The 19460-nt window shown below is 36.1% G+C and overlaps 1 protein-coding gene across 3 annotated transcripts in view; it reads right to left on the bottom strand.

Moving 5' to 3' along the window:
- The window catches only part of GRID2 (glutamate ionotropic receptor delta type subunit 2), a 1244525-nt gene extending 1225599 nt beyond the window's left edge, over positions 1–18926 (bottom strand). The window contains exons 1-2 of one of the 3 annotated variants that reach the window (XM_039845721.1): positions 18885–18926; positions 17882–17986 (exon numbers count right to left, since the gene is read on the bottom strand). In XM_039845721.1, coding sequence (XP_039701655.1) covers positions 17882–17969 — 88 coding nt within the window. In that variant the 5' untranslated portion in view covers positions 17970–17986; positions 18885–18926. Of the gene's footprint in view, positions 1–17881; positions 18698–18884 lie in introns of those variants that run through there. The other 2 variants (XM_039845720.1, XM_039845722.1) reach the window with 2 other exon arrangements.
- Positions 18927–19460: the final 534 nt, after the last annotated feature.

Genomic DNA, 19460 nt, shown 5'->3' with positions numbered 1-19460 from the left:
TATATGCCACTGGTACTATATGCTACTCTAAATGTTTAAGAAATAAAAATTACCAGTCATCACAGTTTTTGACTGATTCAATTCATTCAGATTATCCTTCATTGATTCTAAATTTCTTATCCTTTAATCTACTGTACAACTAATTAGAGACCTGAGAGCGAGATGGAGTGATGCTGGAAGCCTTCCCACTGGAGAAATTAATTTTCCATCGTTGGCTCTCTTACAATAGAACAACTTAGTAAGAACAAAAAAATAGTGAGATTGCAAAATTAAGTTCTAATAATCCTATACATAATTTTATTTTTTGCTGGATTAAGCACTGACAGTATGTATTATAAAATCAGGTTGGAAAGCTAGTCTCTAAACAAAGACACATAGTGAGAAAAAAAAAAAGACTGGACCCAATCCATTCCACTTCTCAGTTCATCCGGTGTTTTCACACATGCAGACACACTGCCTCTGCTTCCACATTCTTCTGACTCCAGATCAGTGTTTGCAAATATTTCTTATCTCACAGATTCTTAACTATGAAGTAGAGTCTTCAAAGACACTAAAAAAACAATGCCTGCAGTCCCAACAAGATCCTTTTTGTATATTCTAAATGGGACCTATGTCCCATTTCAAGCTTTGCTTCTGACATCCTAGAAGCACAATTTTCCATTCCTTCAGCTAATTATGTTTGCAGATAACATGTAACTAAAGAATATAAAATTCTATGGAAACACCTTTACCCTTCCATGTAATTTTATTAATTTACACAAGGGATTCTACTGGCAGTATGAAACTAGAAAAGCAATCATGCACAAAAATTAAAACAATCATATTTTTATTTTACCTTTGATAACATAAGATTCTGTCAAAGATCATTCCATTTTAAAATTGTTTTGCTTAGAAATAGATATCAAATAAATTAATAGCACTAGTCTTTTAATATTAGGCCTAGACTTTGAATAAAAAATACTCATATTAAGAAATGAGAATGAAGATATACATTTTAAAAGATCAGAAATATTATTGAGAATAATTTTTAACATAAATAAGCACACACAGGAACTAAAAATCATAAGGCTCTTGCTGTTGTAAAGTTACTATTTTCTGAATATCAGTTCAAAAATATTTTAAATGGTTCATATTTTAAATAGAAAATGACACTATTGGCATTGAATCTAAGAAAAAAGTTAGGAAACAATGACCAGAAAAACACTGTTTCCTTTTTTTTAGATTCAAACAGGATTGTCTGCTATGGAGAATGGCCTTTGTTATCTTCATCTAAGGCAGGAAAGGGGCTTACTAGGAAGCTATCATCTGGGATATAACACTTCGCTATCATGCCAAAATAATTTCAAGTTCAAATCAAACTCAGTTTCTTTCTTACCGTAATGGCTTCTTTCATTCTGGGTTTCCTATATCTGTAATTAGCATCCTCATCCTCTTAGTCACTCAAGATAGTACTTAAGAATAATGTTAGACTTTGTTCTTTTACTTGCAATTCTAAAGAGTGACTGAGTCAACGGATTCAAGGTTCTTAGCCTCTCTCCTAAGCAAATTCTCCCTTCCATTCCCATTTGTCATGCTTGGCACTGTCCTTCACCAATACACACCTACAGTACTGCCAAGATCTTCTAACTGATCTCCACCTATCACGGTGCCGCTATACAGATTTTATGACGCAAAGTTAAGCATCTCTTAGCCTAAATTATTTATAGAAGTCCCATGGATCTCATAGGGATCTTCCTAACTTCTCACCTCCTCTCATCATATCCCTCATTGTAACTTACGTTTCCTTGAAATGGAATTACTTGCCATTTTCCTCTTTTGCCAGATATTTCTATAAATCCATAACTTTGGCCCCCATGTGCCCCTGTCTGACACTGCTTTCTCCTGACAGTGGTAAACAAATCTCTTTTTCCCACAAGGGCCAATTTATAAAATAGGATCATTTACACAGGCCACATTTTTTTATTCAAAATGAAAACAGTCGAGTTTCATGAATTTTTGGAGGAAGGAAGTAGTCACAACATAATATAATTTACTGAAGAATAGATACGAGTTTTGACATCAGCTTTCTAATAGCTAAAAATTAATCTGGTCATTCTTGAAAATTAGCAACACAGAGGATATATTCCAATATTTAATCTCTTATATTCGCAGCATATTTAAAAGTTTAATAAGCATATTTCTATACGTAATGGCTTTTTATCCCTAAAAATGACCCAGCCACGATGGGTGGTATTACTATTACTCCCAAGTAAAACTGAGAAACTAAGGCTTGGAAAGAAGATATAGGCTTACAGCAATCAATGCAATATTTCATAACTGTCTGTGACCTGCCAAGACTGACAGTCCTTGGAATTCAAAAAGAAAAAAAAAAAAATGTCTCTGACTTCCTCAACATGGGTTTTGTTAGTATTGTTTCTTCTCTGCTTTGTTGAGGCAGAGAAGCCAAGAAATACAATCTAAATAGTATCAAAAATGGAACAAATATTTTCCCAAGGGGTGCTTCGGGGTACTTTATCAGACTCATGGACATAATAGCTATCCTGGGCATCTCTCCTGCTAACCCCAAGGCCAAAGGCCTGGTTGACCCAAGAGTCTAAAATAGCCTCTTTTGAAAAAAAAACAATTGACAAAATACAACATCATTTCATCTTTAAAAAAACTCTCAAAATATTGGGTATAAAAGGAACATACTTCAACACAATAAAGGTCAGATATTACTAACCCACACCCTACATCATATTCAATGCTGAAAGGTTGAAAACATTTTTTTTAAGATCAGAAACAAGACGAGTATGACCAATCTCGTCTTATTTCTGATCTTAAAAAAGATCACTACTCCTATTGAAACACAGTACTGGAAGTACTAGCCAGAGCAATCAGGCATGAAAAAGAAATAAAAGGCATCCACACAGTAAAGGAAGATGTAAAATTGCTTTGCAGATGATATAATCTTATATATGGAAAATCCTAAAGACTCTGCCAAAAAAAAGAACTATTAAAACTAATCAACAAATTCAGTAAAGCTGAAAGATACAAAATCAATGTACAGAAAACAGCTGTGTTTCTATAGACTAAAAACAAAACATCTGACAAAACAATCTCATTCACAGTATCATCAAAAACAGTTAAGATACTTAGGAATAAACTAAACCAAGAAGGTGAAACATCTGTACAATGAAAACTACAAGACTTCAATAAAAGAAACTAAAGAAACAAATAAACGAAAAGATATTCCACATTCATGAATCAGAAGAATTAACATTGTTAAAATGTCCACATTACTCAAAGCCATCTGTAGATTTGATACAAACCCTATTAAGATTCTACTGGCATTTTTCACAGAAATAGAAAAACAATCCTCAAATTTGTAAAGAGCCACAAAAAATCACGAATAACGAAAGCAATCCTGAGAGAGTTGAACAAAGCCAGAGGCATCATACCTCCAGATTTTAAACTATACTACAAAGCTACAATAATCAAAACAGTATAGCAATGGCATAAAAATAGATATACAGGTCAATGTAACAGAATTGAAAGCCCAAAACTAAACTAATATTTGACAGAGAGCCAAGAGCACTCAGTGGGGAAAGGGACTGTCTCTTCAATAAAAAGTATTGGGAAAACTGGATAACCTACATGCAGAAAAGTGAAATTGGACCCCTATCTTACACCAGTCACAAAAGTTAACTCAAAATGGATCAAAGACTTAAACATAAGACCTGAAATCATAGGGTTAAGCTCCTCAATACTGGTTTTGAAAATGATTTCCTAGATATGACAAGAAAAGCACAAGCAACAAAAGCAAACAAACAAACAAACAAAACAAGTGGGACTACATCAAACTAAAAAGCTTATGCACAGCAAAAGAGTTGATCCACACAATGAAAAGGCAACTTATAAAGTGGGAGAAAGTATTCACAAGCCATATATCTGATGAGGGTTAATATCTAGAATATGTAAAAATCTCATACCACTTAATAGCAAAAAAAAAAAAAAAGGGCTGAGTAACCAAATAGTTTATCAAAAAAGACATTCAATAATGGTGAACAGGTACATGAAAAGGTGCTCATTACCACTAATCATTGGGGAGATGCAAATCAAAACCACAAAAAATATCACCTCATACCTGTCAGAATGGCTATTATACAAAAGATAAGAGATAACAAGTGTTGGTGAAAGTGTGGAGAAAAGGGAACCCTTATGCACTATTGGTGGGAATGTAAATTAGTGCAGCCACTATGAAAAACAGTATGGATGTTTCTCAAAAAATTAAAAATAGAACTACAATATGATCCAGCAGTCTCATTTCTGGATATATATCCCTGCACTCCCATGTCCACTACAGCACTATTCACAACAGCTAAGGTATGAAAACAACCTGTCTGTCAAAGGATGACTGGATAAAGAAGATGTGATTGAGATACAGATACATACACACACACACACACACACACACACACACACACACACACATATATATACATATAAAAAATATGATATTATTCAGCCATGAGAATAAAGGAAATTCTGTCCTTTGTGACAACTTGGATGAATCTAGAGGACAGTGTGCTAAGTGAAATAAGTCAGAGAAAAGACAAATACTGTATAATAACACTTACATATAAATCTAAAAAAGCTGATCTCACAGAAACAGAGAGAATAGTAGCTACCAGGGGCTGAGACAGGGGGACGGGGAGGTGGAGAAAATGGGGAGATCAATCAAATGGGCTGAGAAAGTGAGGGCATAAACTTTCAGTTATAAGAATAACAGTTCTGGGGATCTAATACATAGTACAGTGATTATAGTTAATACTGTATTATAAACTTGGAAGTTGCCAAGAGAGATCTTAAATGTTCTCACCACAAAAGAAAAATGTAACTTTTATGTGATGGGATAGAGTGTTAATTAGAGTGTTAATTAATGCTACCATGGTAATCATTTTGCAATATATAAATATATTAAATCATTATGCTGTATATCTTAAACTTACATGGTGTTATAAATCAATTATACCTCAATAAAGCTGGAAAAAATAATCTCTTTTCTGCTTCTAAGGTTGTTCTGTGGAAGCTTTTTTCCTTCTCATTCTTTTTGATTTATACAAATTGAAATGAAATATTCCATTGGAAATTCAATCAAGGGCCAAATCATGAAGTGCAATTGGCTACAAGAAGCTCTTTATCTGTTCATGATTGCAGAATATAATATCTCAGTTTGTATTTCGAATGAATGACACTTAATGTTAAAATATAAAAATTTCAAGTAGGTGGATTAGCTTCATTATTAGTTACTATAAGCATATAATAAAATTTATATAAGATCGAGAAAATAATTATCTTTTTAGGAGTATTTCTAAGGATACTTTATAAAAGAATTGTCCATCCTTTCATACTCAAGGGTGAGATAGAACTTGTTAATACTAGCATAATATCAATTACAAAAGTACTACACATTATCTTTTTATACATGTATTATGAAATATTAAAAACATAGAATATTAAACTTCCTCTCATGGCATTGACCTGGTTGTTGTCTCTGTACACTCCTTCCCTTCTTCTCTCTCACTTGAACTCTTAAGGGCACTTCCTGCCAGTATTAAAGGGAAAACAAAGATTCAAAGACAGGTCCTAAACGGTAAAGAAAGCGACTTGCTTGTTGAATCCATCAGACAGTGCTTGTTGAATCCATCAGACAGCACCGTGCTTCAACACAAACTTCTTATTGTTCTCTGACTTGCCATTTAATGACCCTAGCATATTGTCAGCACTCTCCACCCCTCCAAAGAGGGTTGCGGACTGAGTCAGCTATGTGGTGAATGAGGTCTAAAAGGCAAACTTCAATTCCTAACCAAAGTAGAACTAAAGTGATACAGGAGATTTCACTGTAAACAGAGACAAAAGCAGAAATATCACTCAGAAATCATTTACAAAATTTCATATATATAAGTTCATATATGTATGAAATCAACACTTGTGTAACAACCACTCAACTTAATGACATAATCAAAATGTTGAAACCATGTACAGTTCCTCGATCACATCATTTTCTCTTCTCACGACTCTTCCCTCAAATTAACTACTAACCAGTTTTTTGCATTTTGTGAAGAAAATGTGCTTCACAGTTTCTTTGTGAAATATTCAAATTCTTCCTTATGGTCTATAACATAGCATCAGCTAGAAGTCAGCTGGGAATATACTATATAGATGCTCAACAAACAATGTATATTGATAGCAATGTCAATCTTAACATAGTATACACATAAATACCTAAAGTTATTTAAAAAGTATAGCTGAAATCCATAAATCGTCTTTTAGAAATCACCACAAACACTGCACATGAGCTAATCACAGGGGTCCTGGCTGTCAACAACATCAACCCTGAGGACATTCTTTCCCCAATAATAATATTCTTCATTCTGTTCCCAGCCCGCATCATTCAGAGTATTCCTCCTCTTTGGTGGCTTGGAAGCTTCTATCCTCTTTCAAGTTCAACAGCCAAGAGGAAGTTGTATCTTCAGAATCTGGGCAATATTTTGAGAAAATAAAATTATTTCTTCTCAGAAAATGGTTTATGCTATGAGCATTTAGGGGCTGATTTTCCTGTTTATGGATTATCTAAAACTCTTTACTGTTTCTTCCTTGCTTCTGGCCATTTCATTGCCGATTAGCATTGCCGCTGAAGGGTAAACAAGAAAAATAAAAGGAAAGAATAAGAGCATCCAGTTTTGCTATTAACTGTTTATCTACCATACCAAGAACTCTGTGAAGAAAAATAAAAGTATTGGACAGTTAGTTACCGAACTACTTGTTATTTTCAATTTTCAAAGCTCGTCCTATTCACAATTACATAATTAAAAGCTGGTATAAATGGCTCTTTGCTGCATCTGCTGTTAGGCTAAAGACCCTTCTCATCAATCAGACCATCGACATTCCAGAAAATGTGGACATCACTCTGCAGGGATGCACAGTTATTGTGAAGGGCCCCAGAGGCACTCTGAGGAGGGTCTTCAATCAGTGAAGAACTCAGTCTCCTCAGGAAAAAACAGAAGAGGCTCCAGGTTGATGAATGGTGGAGAAATAGAAAGGAATGGCAACTGTATGCACTATCTATAGTCATGTACCAAACATGATCAGGGGTGTTACATGGCTTCCATTACAAGATGAGGTCTGTGTATGCTCACTTCTCCATCAACGTCATTATTCAGGAGAGTGGCTCTCTTGTTGAAATCTGAAATTTCTTGTGAAAAATACATCCACAGGGTTCGGATGAGGTCAGATGTTGCTGCCTGTTCAGTATCTCCAGCCTAGAAAGATGAGTTAATTCTTGAAGGAAACGATATTGAACTCGTGTCAAATTCACTTGCTTTGATTCAACATGCCACAACAGTTAAAAATAAGGATATCAGAAAATTTTTGGAAGGTATCTACATTTCTTAAAAAAGAACAGTTTGGCAGGTTGATGAATAAGGTCTAAGTTGTCCAGCTACAGAAACGCCACAATATCAGATGATTCCTCACTTATTTGTGATATTTTAAAGATGCAATAAAATGTGTGTATTGGAAGAAAAAAGTTGGTATAATTGTTTTCCCAATAATACTTATTTCATTTGTAAAATTAACTAATTTTACTTCTGTGAGATAATTTTCCCCTTTTGTATGTTACAGTATAAAACTGTCATTTTCATCAATGTTCTATACATTTAGACCTTCAATTAGCTTTGACTTATGGCATAATTGCATTGTTTTCACAGTCTATGGGTACAAGGTGAATGATTAACCATCAGAAAGCTAAGTAAAGAGATGTCTACTATAAATAAAGACCTCCTGTAATCTGATAACCATTTATATACTTTTTTCGGAAATATATGGTTGCTTTATGGCACCTTAAGAGCATCATAAAGATGGCATTTATTGAATTATCACAATCTCCTTTGTCATAATAGAGCACAGCCATTCAATGGTGAGTCCTGAATTATTCAACCTTCTGCTTCCTGATACTATAATATTATCTCAGAAGGCAGATATGCCTAAAAATACTTAAAGAATGGGAAGCATGTCTTAAGTACTTTCATATTCAATGGAGCACATAATAGGTGCTCAATAAGCATTTGTTGAACCAAAAAACAATGTTGCATGTTATGATCTTCATGTAACCCTAAAAGTATATTTTCTGCAAATGAAATATGAGTATGTAGATCACAATTTCTTAGCTGGAAAATAACGAATTATCAAAAATGTCCAAAATCCAACTTTACACCACCAGAGAACAGAAGAGTAATCCCTTTTAAGTCTGTGCATGAGCGACCACCCATGCTAATGAGGTGTTAAATTTTTTAAACAATTTTATTAAGAAGAAATTCATAATGATTTTCATAAAGACCATGCCTCCTTTGGGCTATGCTGAGAATTGCTGGTATTACTAAAAGGAAAATTCACTAGTTTCCTATTATCACTATTTATAGAATTAGCCAAGAAAAATCTGGACATTGAAGATTACGATAGTAATTGCCACCACCCACCCCACTAAGGCAAATTATCTATTGTCCAATTGTGGAGATCATCAGAAGGAAGAATCCATCTTCTAGATTTTGATGCACCTTAAAATACATGTAACAGAACAACAGAGGTGACTCTCTTGTTCCACTTTAACTCCTAATGCATTACCTGGCCTTTAGTTTTTAAAATAGATAATAAACCAATCTAAAATGTGCTGCTTGTATGGTATGTCATTGTAATGATGTTAAGGTTAAGGAAATTAAGAACTTCATCAATTTAGGTGCCCATTCTAACTTAAACTTGTATTTAAACCTGCTTAGCATTTCCTTCAAATGGTTACATTTCATCACACAAAAAGTTATGAAATAGCAAATTTAAAATATATTTTGATGTTATGTATCTCATTAATTCCACTCCATTCCTAAGGCTCCATCCATAACACAGCTTGCTTTTTGTTTTAATTAGTATTTGCTATGCCCAAACCACAGGAGGACTCCTAACCTCTCACTCTTCATGTATTCCTTGTTTACGCATCAATATTAATTGATGTAACCAAGCTGAAACAACCATGTGAAATTCATTTCATTACATTGTTTCCATAAGACAAAATATAGAGGAGAACACACTGGAAATGATAAAGAACACAGAAAAATATAATTCACTTACTGGCATTTTTATTTTAATATAAATCTTATTCTAGCTCCAAAATCAATGTAATATACATAACTTACGTGTGTATAAATAGAGGACCAATGAAAGAAAGATTTTTCAGAAGGCTGAATTCTGAGGTTAGAAAATTTAGAACATTTCCTCTCCTCATTTTCACCTATGACTAAAGATTTGTCAGCTATGGTATAGCACAAATAGAAGTGAAAGTTCCATAAAAGGAAATATTTAAATGTGTCACTGAAAATTAATATCACATGAATTTCTTTCATCTATTTAATTTCTATGTGGTAATGATATGCACTGCCTTGTAAAATAACTATATTCTTTTTTTAAACTGTTCCAAAATGATTTTTAAGTAAATCAAATGTATAATAGAATTTAAAGGAAACTTATAATCAATTAAAATGTGTCTGTTGCAAAAAGAGGATTTTATGCTTTTAATATCACTATACAGGAGTAGTATGTGTTCTTAAAATTAGAATATTAGACTATTGGTAATTGCATATCAATACTTTTAAAAGTATAATCCACTCATAATTTCAGGTAAGAAATTTTAATCTAAATTTGAGTGCTAATCTGGGAAACTAAATTAAGTAAAAATATAGAACTAATAGAGTCTGTTTTAAGGAGAACATCTAAGCTTCTCTGGTTAATTCCACTGGCGTTGGCCTGTATCATTTGATCCAAGATTACAATACAAAAACAAACATAAAAACGGTGTTATACAAACACTTGCTGTCCAAACTGAGGAATCAAATAGATTTAACAAAAAGAGATATTTTATTTTAAATCACCTTTCTGAAAATTTTCTTATGATTGAACTTTTTAAAATTACCATATATATATCCCAACTCTCAGTTAAAAACAAAATCCTCCCTTTACCTCATATTCCCATCCCGCCACTCCCTGTTCTTCCTTATAGCAAAACTCAGAGTTCCTCAAGTTCCATTATATTTTTTAGTTCTCCCCAACAAGTATTTGTCACTGCAAACCTATTGATAGCACTTTTGTCAAAGTCATCTTTGTCTTCAACATTTCCTAACCCAGGAGTCAAGTTTTAATATTCATTCACAGACTTTGACAGGGTTTCTCATTTCTTCCTTCTTGAAATACTTTCCTCACCACACACCCTGGTTTTTTTCTAACTCATAGGTCACTCATCTTTCTCTTTTCCTGGATCCTCTCCCTCTCATTGACCTCTACATTTTGGAATGTCCCATTGGCAGAGTCTTGGAGCAATTCTCTATACAGAATTATTCCCTAAGTGAGCTAGCCCCACCCATCACTTTACAAGATCATGACTATAATGATAAATTCCAAATGTACAGCTTGAATCCCTAACTACCCCCTAAATTCCAGACTATATAATCACTGCCAACTTAAATTCTCAAATTTGATGTATACTAGGAATATCAAATTTAATAAATGTAAATTTTGATGTCTATCTAAAACTTGCCCATTGCCCATGTTCCCAATTTTAGTTAATAACACAATTCACCCTCTTGGCTCAGGTGAAATACTTTGGAAGCCTCTTTACTTCCTCTGAATTTCTCCCAGCAGAGTAATCAATCAAAAAACACTGTTCTTTCTATCTTCAAAATATATCTACAATCTGACAACTACTCATCTATTTCAGCTACCAACTTAGTGCAATTCACTACTGTCAAGCTAATCTTCATACAGACCACTCTATTCAAAACAGCTAACTTCATTCACCTGCCATTCCCTCACTTATCTTCATGGTATTTATCACTACCTAACATGATAACATATATTTTTCTTCTTTATCTGGTTGCCTACCCAATGAAAATATAAGCTCCTTAAATACAAAGAGAGCTTACTTGCTCAACATTTTAATTTCAGGGCCTAAGAATAATACTTCATAGAGATGAAGTTCAGCATAAATGTTGAATGAAAAAACATGCTCCCAATTAGCATACATACTGTATATTAATAGCAATGCCTACCTACCTTGTAGTTTCATGAATATTAACTTCTAGAATTATCCTGTTTTTGATAATGAAGCAAACACCTTATTTACGGTTACTTAGGAAAAATCAGGTACTCAAGGCAATGAAATAAGATTACTTTTTAAACAGTCCTTTGAATTATCTGGAATTAAAAAAAAGTGTAAGAATTATTATTTGAATACAATTAATTTCTTGAACATTTTTTGTGAGTAAAAGTATTTTTTAATAAGGAACTGGACTACAGAGTGATTTAAAATTTTTTAGCACTCACAGGTAGGCCTGAGGTTCTTGTGCTTGCCTCTGGGCTTGCCTGTACTCCACTCAGGGAAGCTTTGAGTAGTTTCAGTCCAGTCTCATTCCTCATTAATAACCACTAGGTGAACAACAGTAAGGTAAAAGCTGGAATACCTGAAGCATTATACTCTACATTTTTGGGTGATACTAAACATATGTTAATATTCCTGGTGTGCTTCCAGTTGGTAAATTCTAAAAGATACTGTAAGTCCCTGGTGGTTAGAACATAAGACTATTCATTTCTCCAGTCAGCCTTAATGAGTACTAGTATTTTGGTATACAGTAAAAGTAGTACTGTATGTAACACCTTAGTATTAATGCTAGACAGAACAGAAACAACATCTAAAATACCAAACAAAAAATCCAGCACTCTCAATCTATTACTGAAGTTACCTAGAATATCTGATTAACAAATACATTATGCATAATTCTTGTTCATACTAAAAAAAATCTTCATTTTAAAGAGCTTCAATTTGACTGATTAAGGTTTTATTGTCCATTTTTTCCCCTAGTATTTTCTTTATTAATTCATTCTAAACCTAGTGTTACATGCAGTTATATTAACCACACTTGACTGTATCTCTTCTCCCAATTTCTCAGATATAGGAATTTGTTTTCATTTTAGTTCATATAACTTTAAAGCTTAAATAAACATTAGTCTAAATCTTGTTTTAGAGTTGATAAAATTGAGTACTAAAAACAATAAGTTCCCAATGTTGCTCAATTAGCTATTGATAAAATTGGTACTTAGTCCCAAACCTAATTTCTAATTCAGAACATTTTTACTGTCTTAACTATGTTTTTCACATTCATGAAATTTGTATCCACATTCAAATACTAAAATTTACCAATTTAAATTAACTGAATCCACAAACATCCACTTAATAATCAATCCCAGAATTAAGTTAATAGTTTTATCCTTTTCCTTTAGACGTCATCTGATCAGTTGGTTTTATTCTGAGTCTTTAATAATATATTTTTCCAGCAGTTTATTAATTAATATTATAGCACAGGGCAAGGTCTTATGACAAACTGTTCTCTCATTTAACCTATTATTGCATTCTCTGTGATTTTTGCCAATCTTAAAACTAATTTATCATATTAAAGTTAACTAAGTTTCATCCTCCATTAGTCTTATACCATTCACGAAATTCAATTGTTGACATTATACATATCTGTATAATACAGAAATACGGATATACATATGCTCTTGTGTATATGCTCTTTTCATAGCCCTGTGTACGTCTGTTTCATGTCACAAACATCAATCCGTTTGGGACCCCAAATGTTCTACAGGTAAGCAGAACCACTGCAGTTAAGAAATTGCTTAACAAACTCAATTCACTGAAGTCTGTTCATATCAGTACTATCATGCATTTACATCCTTCTTAGTGTCATAAATATTTCCACAGAGAATAAGTATTAGTATAAGTATATATTTCTGTTATATTTTAAACACATGATAAATTTATATCATTAGGTCTAGTAATCTCATCCATCTACAGAGTAGAGGGTGTTGATGCGTCCTAAATTAAAATTCTTATAAGAATAAGACAGGGATTCTATTTCTCTTTCTAGTTTGAAAATAAAAACCACCTGTACCCTATATCATCACAAAACTCACTAAATGGCATTTTTTCCTGGGAATTTAAAAAAAGTATTTCATGTGATTTTCAAGTAGGACTACAAAGGAACAACTCAGAATGCAGTGACACCTAATGGTAAAGCTATCTTTATAGGTCATAAATGTATTATCTGATAAACATAATTGTAATAAAACTAAGTATTGCTACTCAGCAATAGGCTGTCTATAACCTGAAATATGATGATTTTCAATAGTAATGCCAAATAGTTTACTTTTTTAAACTAAAAAAATTGTAAGTAAAAAAATCTGCATTAAAAAGTGTGGCTTTTACAATTATAATATCCTTTTGTAGTAAAATTACAGTATGATAAACTTAGCCTCAGAGATTAGAATTAAATGTAATGTATCTTCCATTACTCCTAACAGTCTCGACTGGACTCCATTATTGGATAAATCGAAAGTTAATCACCTTGATTTTTATTCATATTTGAATTAAAATTTACAGGAGGTATTTACTAGTTGTACCTTTCACTTGGAGTGGAAAGCAAAGGTCCTTAGTGTAATGACTTATTAGTCATGTCATAGTTGATATCATTGATTAATAACATTGTCTAACTTAATGCACATCTGAATTGTGCTTCAAATAACTGTATTAATGATACAGAAAAGACTAAAAGTAAAGAATACCCTTATTTTGAATTCAGAAGCTACTTCTTAATACTTTCTAAGTTTACTCTATATACCCATAACTTAGGGAGTAAAAAATAAAAATACTGTAAATAATAAAAGGATAACTTGAAACATTGAGATATCTTATACAATGTAAAGAGTCCTTGATGACTCCTGGGGACTATCATTAAACAGTGCAAATCATATAAAGAGTTGAAAAAGAAACATTTTGGCAGAAGACACAGTACAACTTCTGGAAATACTTTTACATTCTGTATTAGATAAAACAGTCCTCAGTGAAGAAGTAATAAAAACTGATACTTTAAATCTACCATCTATTATTGTTTTTAATGTGATGACACATATTACTCACCCACCAATTTTGTACTTTAATTTGAACTTTCTCATGTGAAATACTACGTGAATTGTCTTAGGCTTCTCGAATGTCATAGTTGATCATTATGATCTTGGAGAATAAGCATCAATTGCTTACGGAAAAATACATGAGTAAATGTTTGGTTTCTAGCCCATGTTGGCATAAAGTATTTTACTATGGCTGATAACAAAAACACGCTAGTGATTTTTGTAATATATGAATAAGTACACGGTTTGAGTGTTTCCTTATAAAGATATATAAACTGCATATAGCTCATTTCAATCAGTTCTGTGAGCACAGGAACCAGATAAAGAAATGAGCATACATTAAACTGCTAAAACATGAGATCCTCCATATTTGATATGAAGCAAAACACAAACTGTGCAGTTGACTGGAAATGCCACCTAATCCCTGCTTAATTAAAGCAGTGCTGGAAACTCCTGTTGTGCTAAGGGAGTGAAGAGTGTGGGACGACTGATGTATGCAGAAAATAGCACTCAGCGTGGCTAATCTCAAAGACTTTGGAGCTTTCTAGCTACATAAATCAGAGCGACTTTTGAATAGCCTCATAAAACACAATATCATTGCCATTCCACTCACGACTTTTTGGTTCTTCCTACAGCATGCAGATCATTAGGAAACTTCTAAGCAATCAAGTAATGTAGGTCTGATGAAATTACTCAATCAATGCACAGGCTTAAAGTAGAAGCATAATTCAAAATTGCATAGTTTTTTATGTCAAAGGACCTTTCTTTGGGGTGGGAGGGTGAAGAAGATCACAATAGAGGTGATTTATTTCTAAACACTATGTGTATGTGCACATGTATATTAAACAAGTTTATGTAATTATCAAATATCTTAAAAATATTATTTCACAGAAACTCAAAGTAATTACAATATTATGTTTTTGACTGATATAAATACATTTCCATTTCAATTATCAGAGTTTGACCATCACATCTCATCATTGTAGTAAAATAATGTGTTTTATAAAACATATTAGAGCTTGAAATATGTACTTGACTTTATTAAACTATCTGCATCAATAGCAAAAACAAAGAGAAAGAAGGATGTAGAGAGTTTTCAAACACATAATTTGGTTCAATATCAAAAAGATCCAATATTTAAAGAACCTATTACAGCAGTGTCTTTTCATCTTTCCAGCTTGCCTGAACTACATACTGCAGCTTTCTGCTTGAACACATCACATGAGGTATGAAAACCTTTCATTTCTGCATATCTCCTTATATCTTTAGAGTTGAAATATTCACTTTCCCTCCTGTTTCATCACTTTCATCTCTTTAGTCTTGAAATACATTCACCATAACTATATTTCTCACATCAAATATTAAATGAAGGCAACCACCTCTTAAAGAAAATTAATTCTCTTTTCCTATTCAACCAAGCAAGTAAACTGATCCAATGAATATTAACTGATGATTTAAAATTTTAACATGAGCATTCAGTTTTGAATTTATTATACTTTGGCTGAGGAGGGAGGTGGTGATAGTGGAAGGGGCTTTTAACATTTGAAGTCATTCTTTTATTTAGGAGATACATTTTTCAGTATATTATAAAAGATATGGAGCATTTGAAACAATTATCTATTTGCTAGTTTCATGGCATTATTAGGTAGTCTATAAAAGAAGCTAATCCTCTTGTCTAATGTACTAATTGCTTTCAAGTCAAATTAATTGTCTGAGAAATAACGATTTCTTTTAGTAGACATACACAGTTAATGCATACAACCAGCTTTCTAAAGTAAACTGTATCTGTAATCCGTACAATTATTTTTTTTTTTGGTCTGATTATAAATGAGTAAGCCATGTCACAGTGACAGACAACAGAATGCAAAGAAAAAAATACAACAGTTGTGTTCTATTTTGAAATAAATGCCCAGACTGCATTGCAAAATAGTATTCATCTGGTAAAGGAATAGCAAGAAACGTAGGTGTTTGCAAACAGTGTATTTATTGTTTAGACCACAGAATAAGCAAAAAAATAAGCATTTATCCACACACCTTCCTTCCTGAGCGATAAAGAGCACAAGGCAGAAACCCTTAATCAAAAAATGAATGTAAAGGTACAATAACCTATATGTATGTGTGTGTATCCACACGCACACACATTCATGCTCCAGTCATTCACACAGGACGTAAATGTATGTCATTTCTTTAAGGGGAGCACAGCTTATTTCTAAACTCTATCAAAACATTACTGAACCCTTCCATAAGACCATCATTTCTCCCTAAAAAGTTCAGAACCTACAGGTACTGTTAGTCCCCTTGGCAAAACGTGATCTAGCAGGCAAGCTATCTAGCGCTTAATTTACTTAAAGTATAAGTGCAAGCTTTTCTGAATCCTGACCTCATTACCCCTTGCACAGAGACATATGTTTCTATTGATATAAATGATAGAGCATGGCAGACATGTTTACAAAGACAGCCGCTGAGACCAAGAGAGGGAGCCCCCTGGAGCTGCGCGTACACCAGACAGAAGCCCCTCGCCTGAGCAGGCACAATCGCCACCAGCCAGGTACCGCGCGCGCGCGCGCGCGCGCGCGCGCGCGTAGGTGTGTGAGCGCGCGCGCGCAATACGCGGGGGAGGGGAACGGAAAGGGGAGATACTGCGACCCATCTGTCGCTTCGATTTACAGAACATCACGCCGTGTGGACAGATAAAAGTCTTGTGCCCAGAAAAATTCCCCAAGAGGGGCCTCTCTTCAGCCCAGTAAATGAACCTTGCTGGCCCGCGAATGCGAATTTCCGAAAAGGAAATCGTCGCATTAACGCAGAAAAGGCTGCAAGAGCTCGGCTCCGCTCAGCTCTCACGGATTAGCAAGTGAGAAGAGTTGGAACCTGGAGCTGCGAGCGCTGTGCATGATAATGACGCGCAGCCCCCGCCCGCCTCCGCCCGCCCCGGCCCGCCCCGGCCAGTCCGGGCCCGTGTAGTTGCCAATAGGTGGGGCCACTAGCAACTCCCAGCCTGCTCGGCAGTCCTTCCTGGAGTCTAGCTGCCCGGCGGTAGCCCCAGCGCCTTTCCTCTCGGCCTTGCGCGGCAACTCAGAGTTGACGGCGAGACAGGTGTCTGCGAAGCGGCCCGCGCGAATTTGCTCCCTGCGCTGCCTGAGCGACGCGGGGCCAGTCTCGCCGCTGCGCCAGGCCCCGGGAGCGTGTGCGAGGCGCGGGGCTCCAAGTCCTCTGCTACACTGCCGCCAACCCCTCCCGCCACGGTCGCGGCGACTCTGCCCGAGTACCGCAAAGCCAAGAGGACAAGACGAGGAGGAGGCTGGGGCGCATCAAGCACCCCGTTAGCATCGCACAACGCTGCGGCGAACGCAGCCCGCTCACGTTGCAAAACCACCTGTTCGATACGAAGGGAGCTCTCCCCCACCTCCCACCCCAGTTCTTTTCGCTTCACAGGTGACACCTCTTCTGTTCAAAGATAATTTTTTAAAATGGAGCAAATGAACATCCGACAAAGAATATGGAAGGTTTAGTCCATTAAACTTCCCATCCCTACACACTTGGAACCCCCGCACTCCCCGGTACACACGCACCCCAAGGTAAACTTGACACCCCCATGCATGCAGCCCACTCTCCACGATTCACCGCCAAACAGCAGCACTCAAGTCAAGGTTCGAGCATCATCCACATCCTGCCAGAAAACTGAACAAGTGCGGGGGAAAGGTAGTAGAAAGGGGCAATGAACCGCAGGCACCGCCAACAAGCCACACAGAAGGCTGAGAGCGGGGAGCAAAGGGGAAATGTTTGCGAACCGAAACGGTAAAAGTACCTACTGGCAGCGCCTGTCCTCACTTACCGATGTGGATGATCGAATCCGCATTTGCTGAATCCCAGCTTCGAGACCACCACACGAACAAAACCAAGAACAAGGGGAAAACTTCCATCTCCTCCTAGGCTGGTTCTTTTTTAGGATGGATTTTTTTTCCAAAATTTGTTAAAGGAAAAAAAAAAACAGTCCAAAGAGTTTGAGGTCACAATAGAGTTTAGCGAGGCTTTATTTTTTCTCCCCCTTTTTTTCTTCTTTTTTTCTTTTCTAAATTCCTACAGCCGGAGCAAAGCCTTTAATCGGCGCTGAGGAAGACAGACCAAATAAGAGAAAGAGCCCAGACAGAGGAAACCTCCTTCGCAAAGCCGTGTTACTTCGAAGGGAATTTTGGCATCGCCAGAGTTGTTTGCAGTTTGGCTTTTTAAAAATGTATCCAGCCTTGGCTGCACTCGGGCAGGGGGAAAGGCTGGAGCTCAGACCATCCCCAACGCTGCGCCGGGGCCACGGGTCTCGCGTCCCAGCTCCGCCGCAACTTCCAACAGACCCACCCCCACCCCCCTCGCGCCGGATGTTCCCCTCCCCCTCCCCAACCAAAAAGCCTCCCCCACCCCGCCCTAACGGCCCGCAGAGAATCCCTTGTCTTCGCTGCCAAAATAAAATCTAAGTGGAAAGGAAAGATTAGGAGATTCCAAGCGGAGCAGCCAGATTCCAGCAGGGAGGGGAAAAAAGCCCTCTCCAAGAGGGGTAGAAAAAGTGAACTTCAAGGTAATGCAGATAGTAATGCAGAGAAAATCTCTTTCTGCGCGAGGCGGGGAGCAGAGCTCGGCGAGGCGGGCCCGGGGAGCCGGTTCGCTCGGGCGCGGTGGCGGGGGAGTGTGCTGGGCGCGAGCGACTGGGGCCGGGCGGGCGGAGCGAAGCCGCTGCGGGTTGCAGGATGCTTTTGGAGCGTTTCGCCTGGCGGGATGCAGGAAGCGAGAAAGGAGCGAGCTTGGCAGCTTCAGCACTAGCTCCACGTTGCCTAGAAATGGATCACCTAGGAGAAGGAGCGAGCCCGCGAGAGAGCGGTGCTGTCAGGAGGAGAGAGGGGGAAACCGAGAGAGGAAGAGCTTCTCTCTAATAACCACCTCCTCCCCCTATCTGCAATACAAGGAAGAAACAAAATAGTGCTCTCATTTCCCTTGGAATCTTCAACCGGGACTGAGAAAAAGGCAGGACTGTAAGAAAAAAAAAAGATGTTGAAGCCTTAAAAAAAAATGGTTAAAGGCAACCTAAAAAACCACCCCACTTATTTAACCTTGCTATTGCAATTCTCCAACAGGTATCAGATTTTTTCTAGTCTTTGCCTGGAACTAATCACATTGGTTAAAAACAAATTAGGGACACCTGGTCACTAAGGGAGACGAGACCTAGAAAGCTTTTAATGAGATTTCAATTATAAAGTTATAAAAAGGAGAGGACGTGCTAATTACCTTTTATACAGTGATTTTTTTTCTGTCTCCAGTGTATGTTTTAGAAAATAAGAATAAAGGATAAAAGAAATCTTGAAATAAAAAATAATTAAATAAAACAGAAATACATGCTTCAGGGAAACATCTGATCAAAATATTAC

The sequence above is a fragment of the Pteropus medius genome, unplaced genomic scaffold, assembly GCF_902729225.1.
Source record: "Pteropus medius unplaced genomic scaffold, Ma_sr-lr_union100, whole genome shotgun sequence".
NCBI classification, from domain to species: Eukaryota; Metazoa; Chordata; class Mammalia; order Chiroptera; family Pteropodidae; genus Pteropus; species Pteropus medius.
This window is presented reverse-complemented; position numbering and strand designations above follow the sequence as displayed.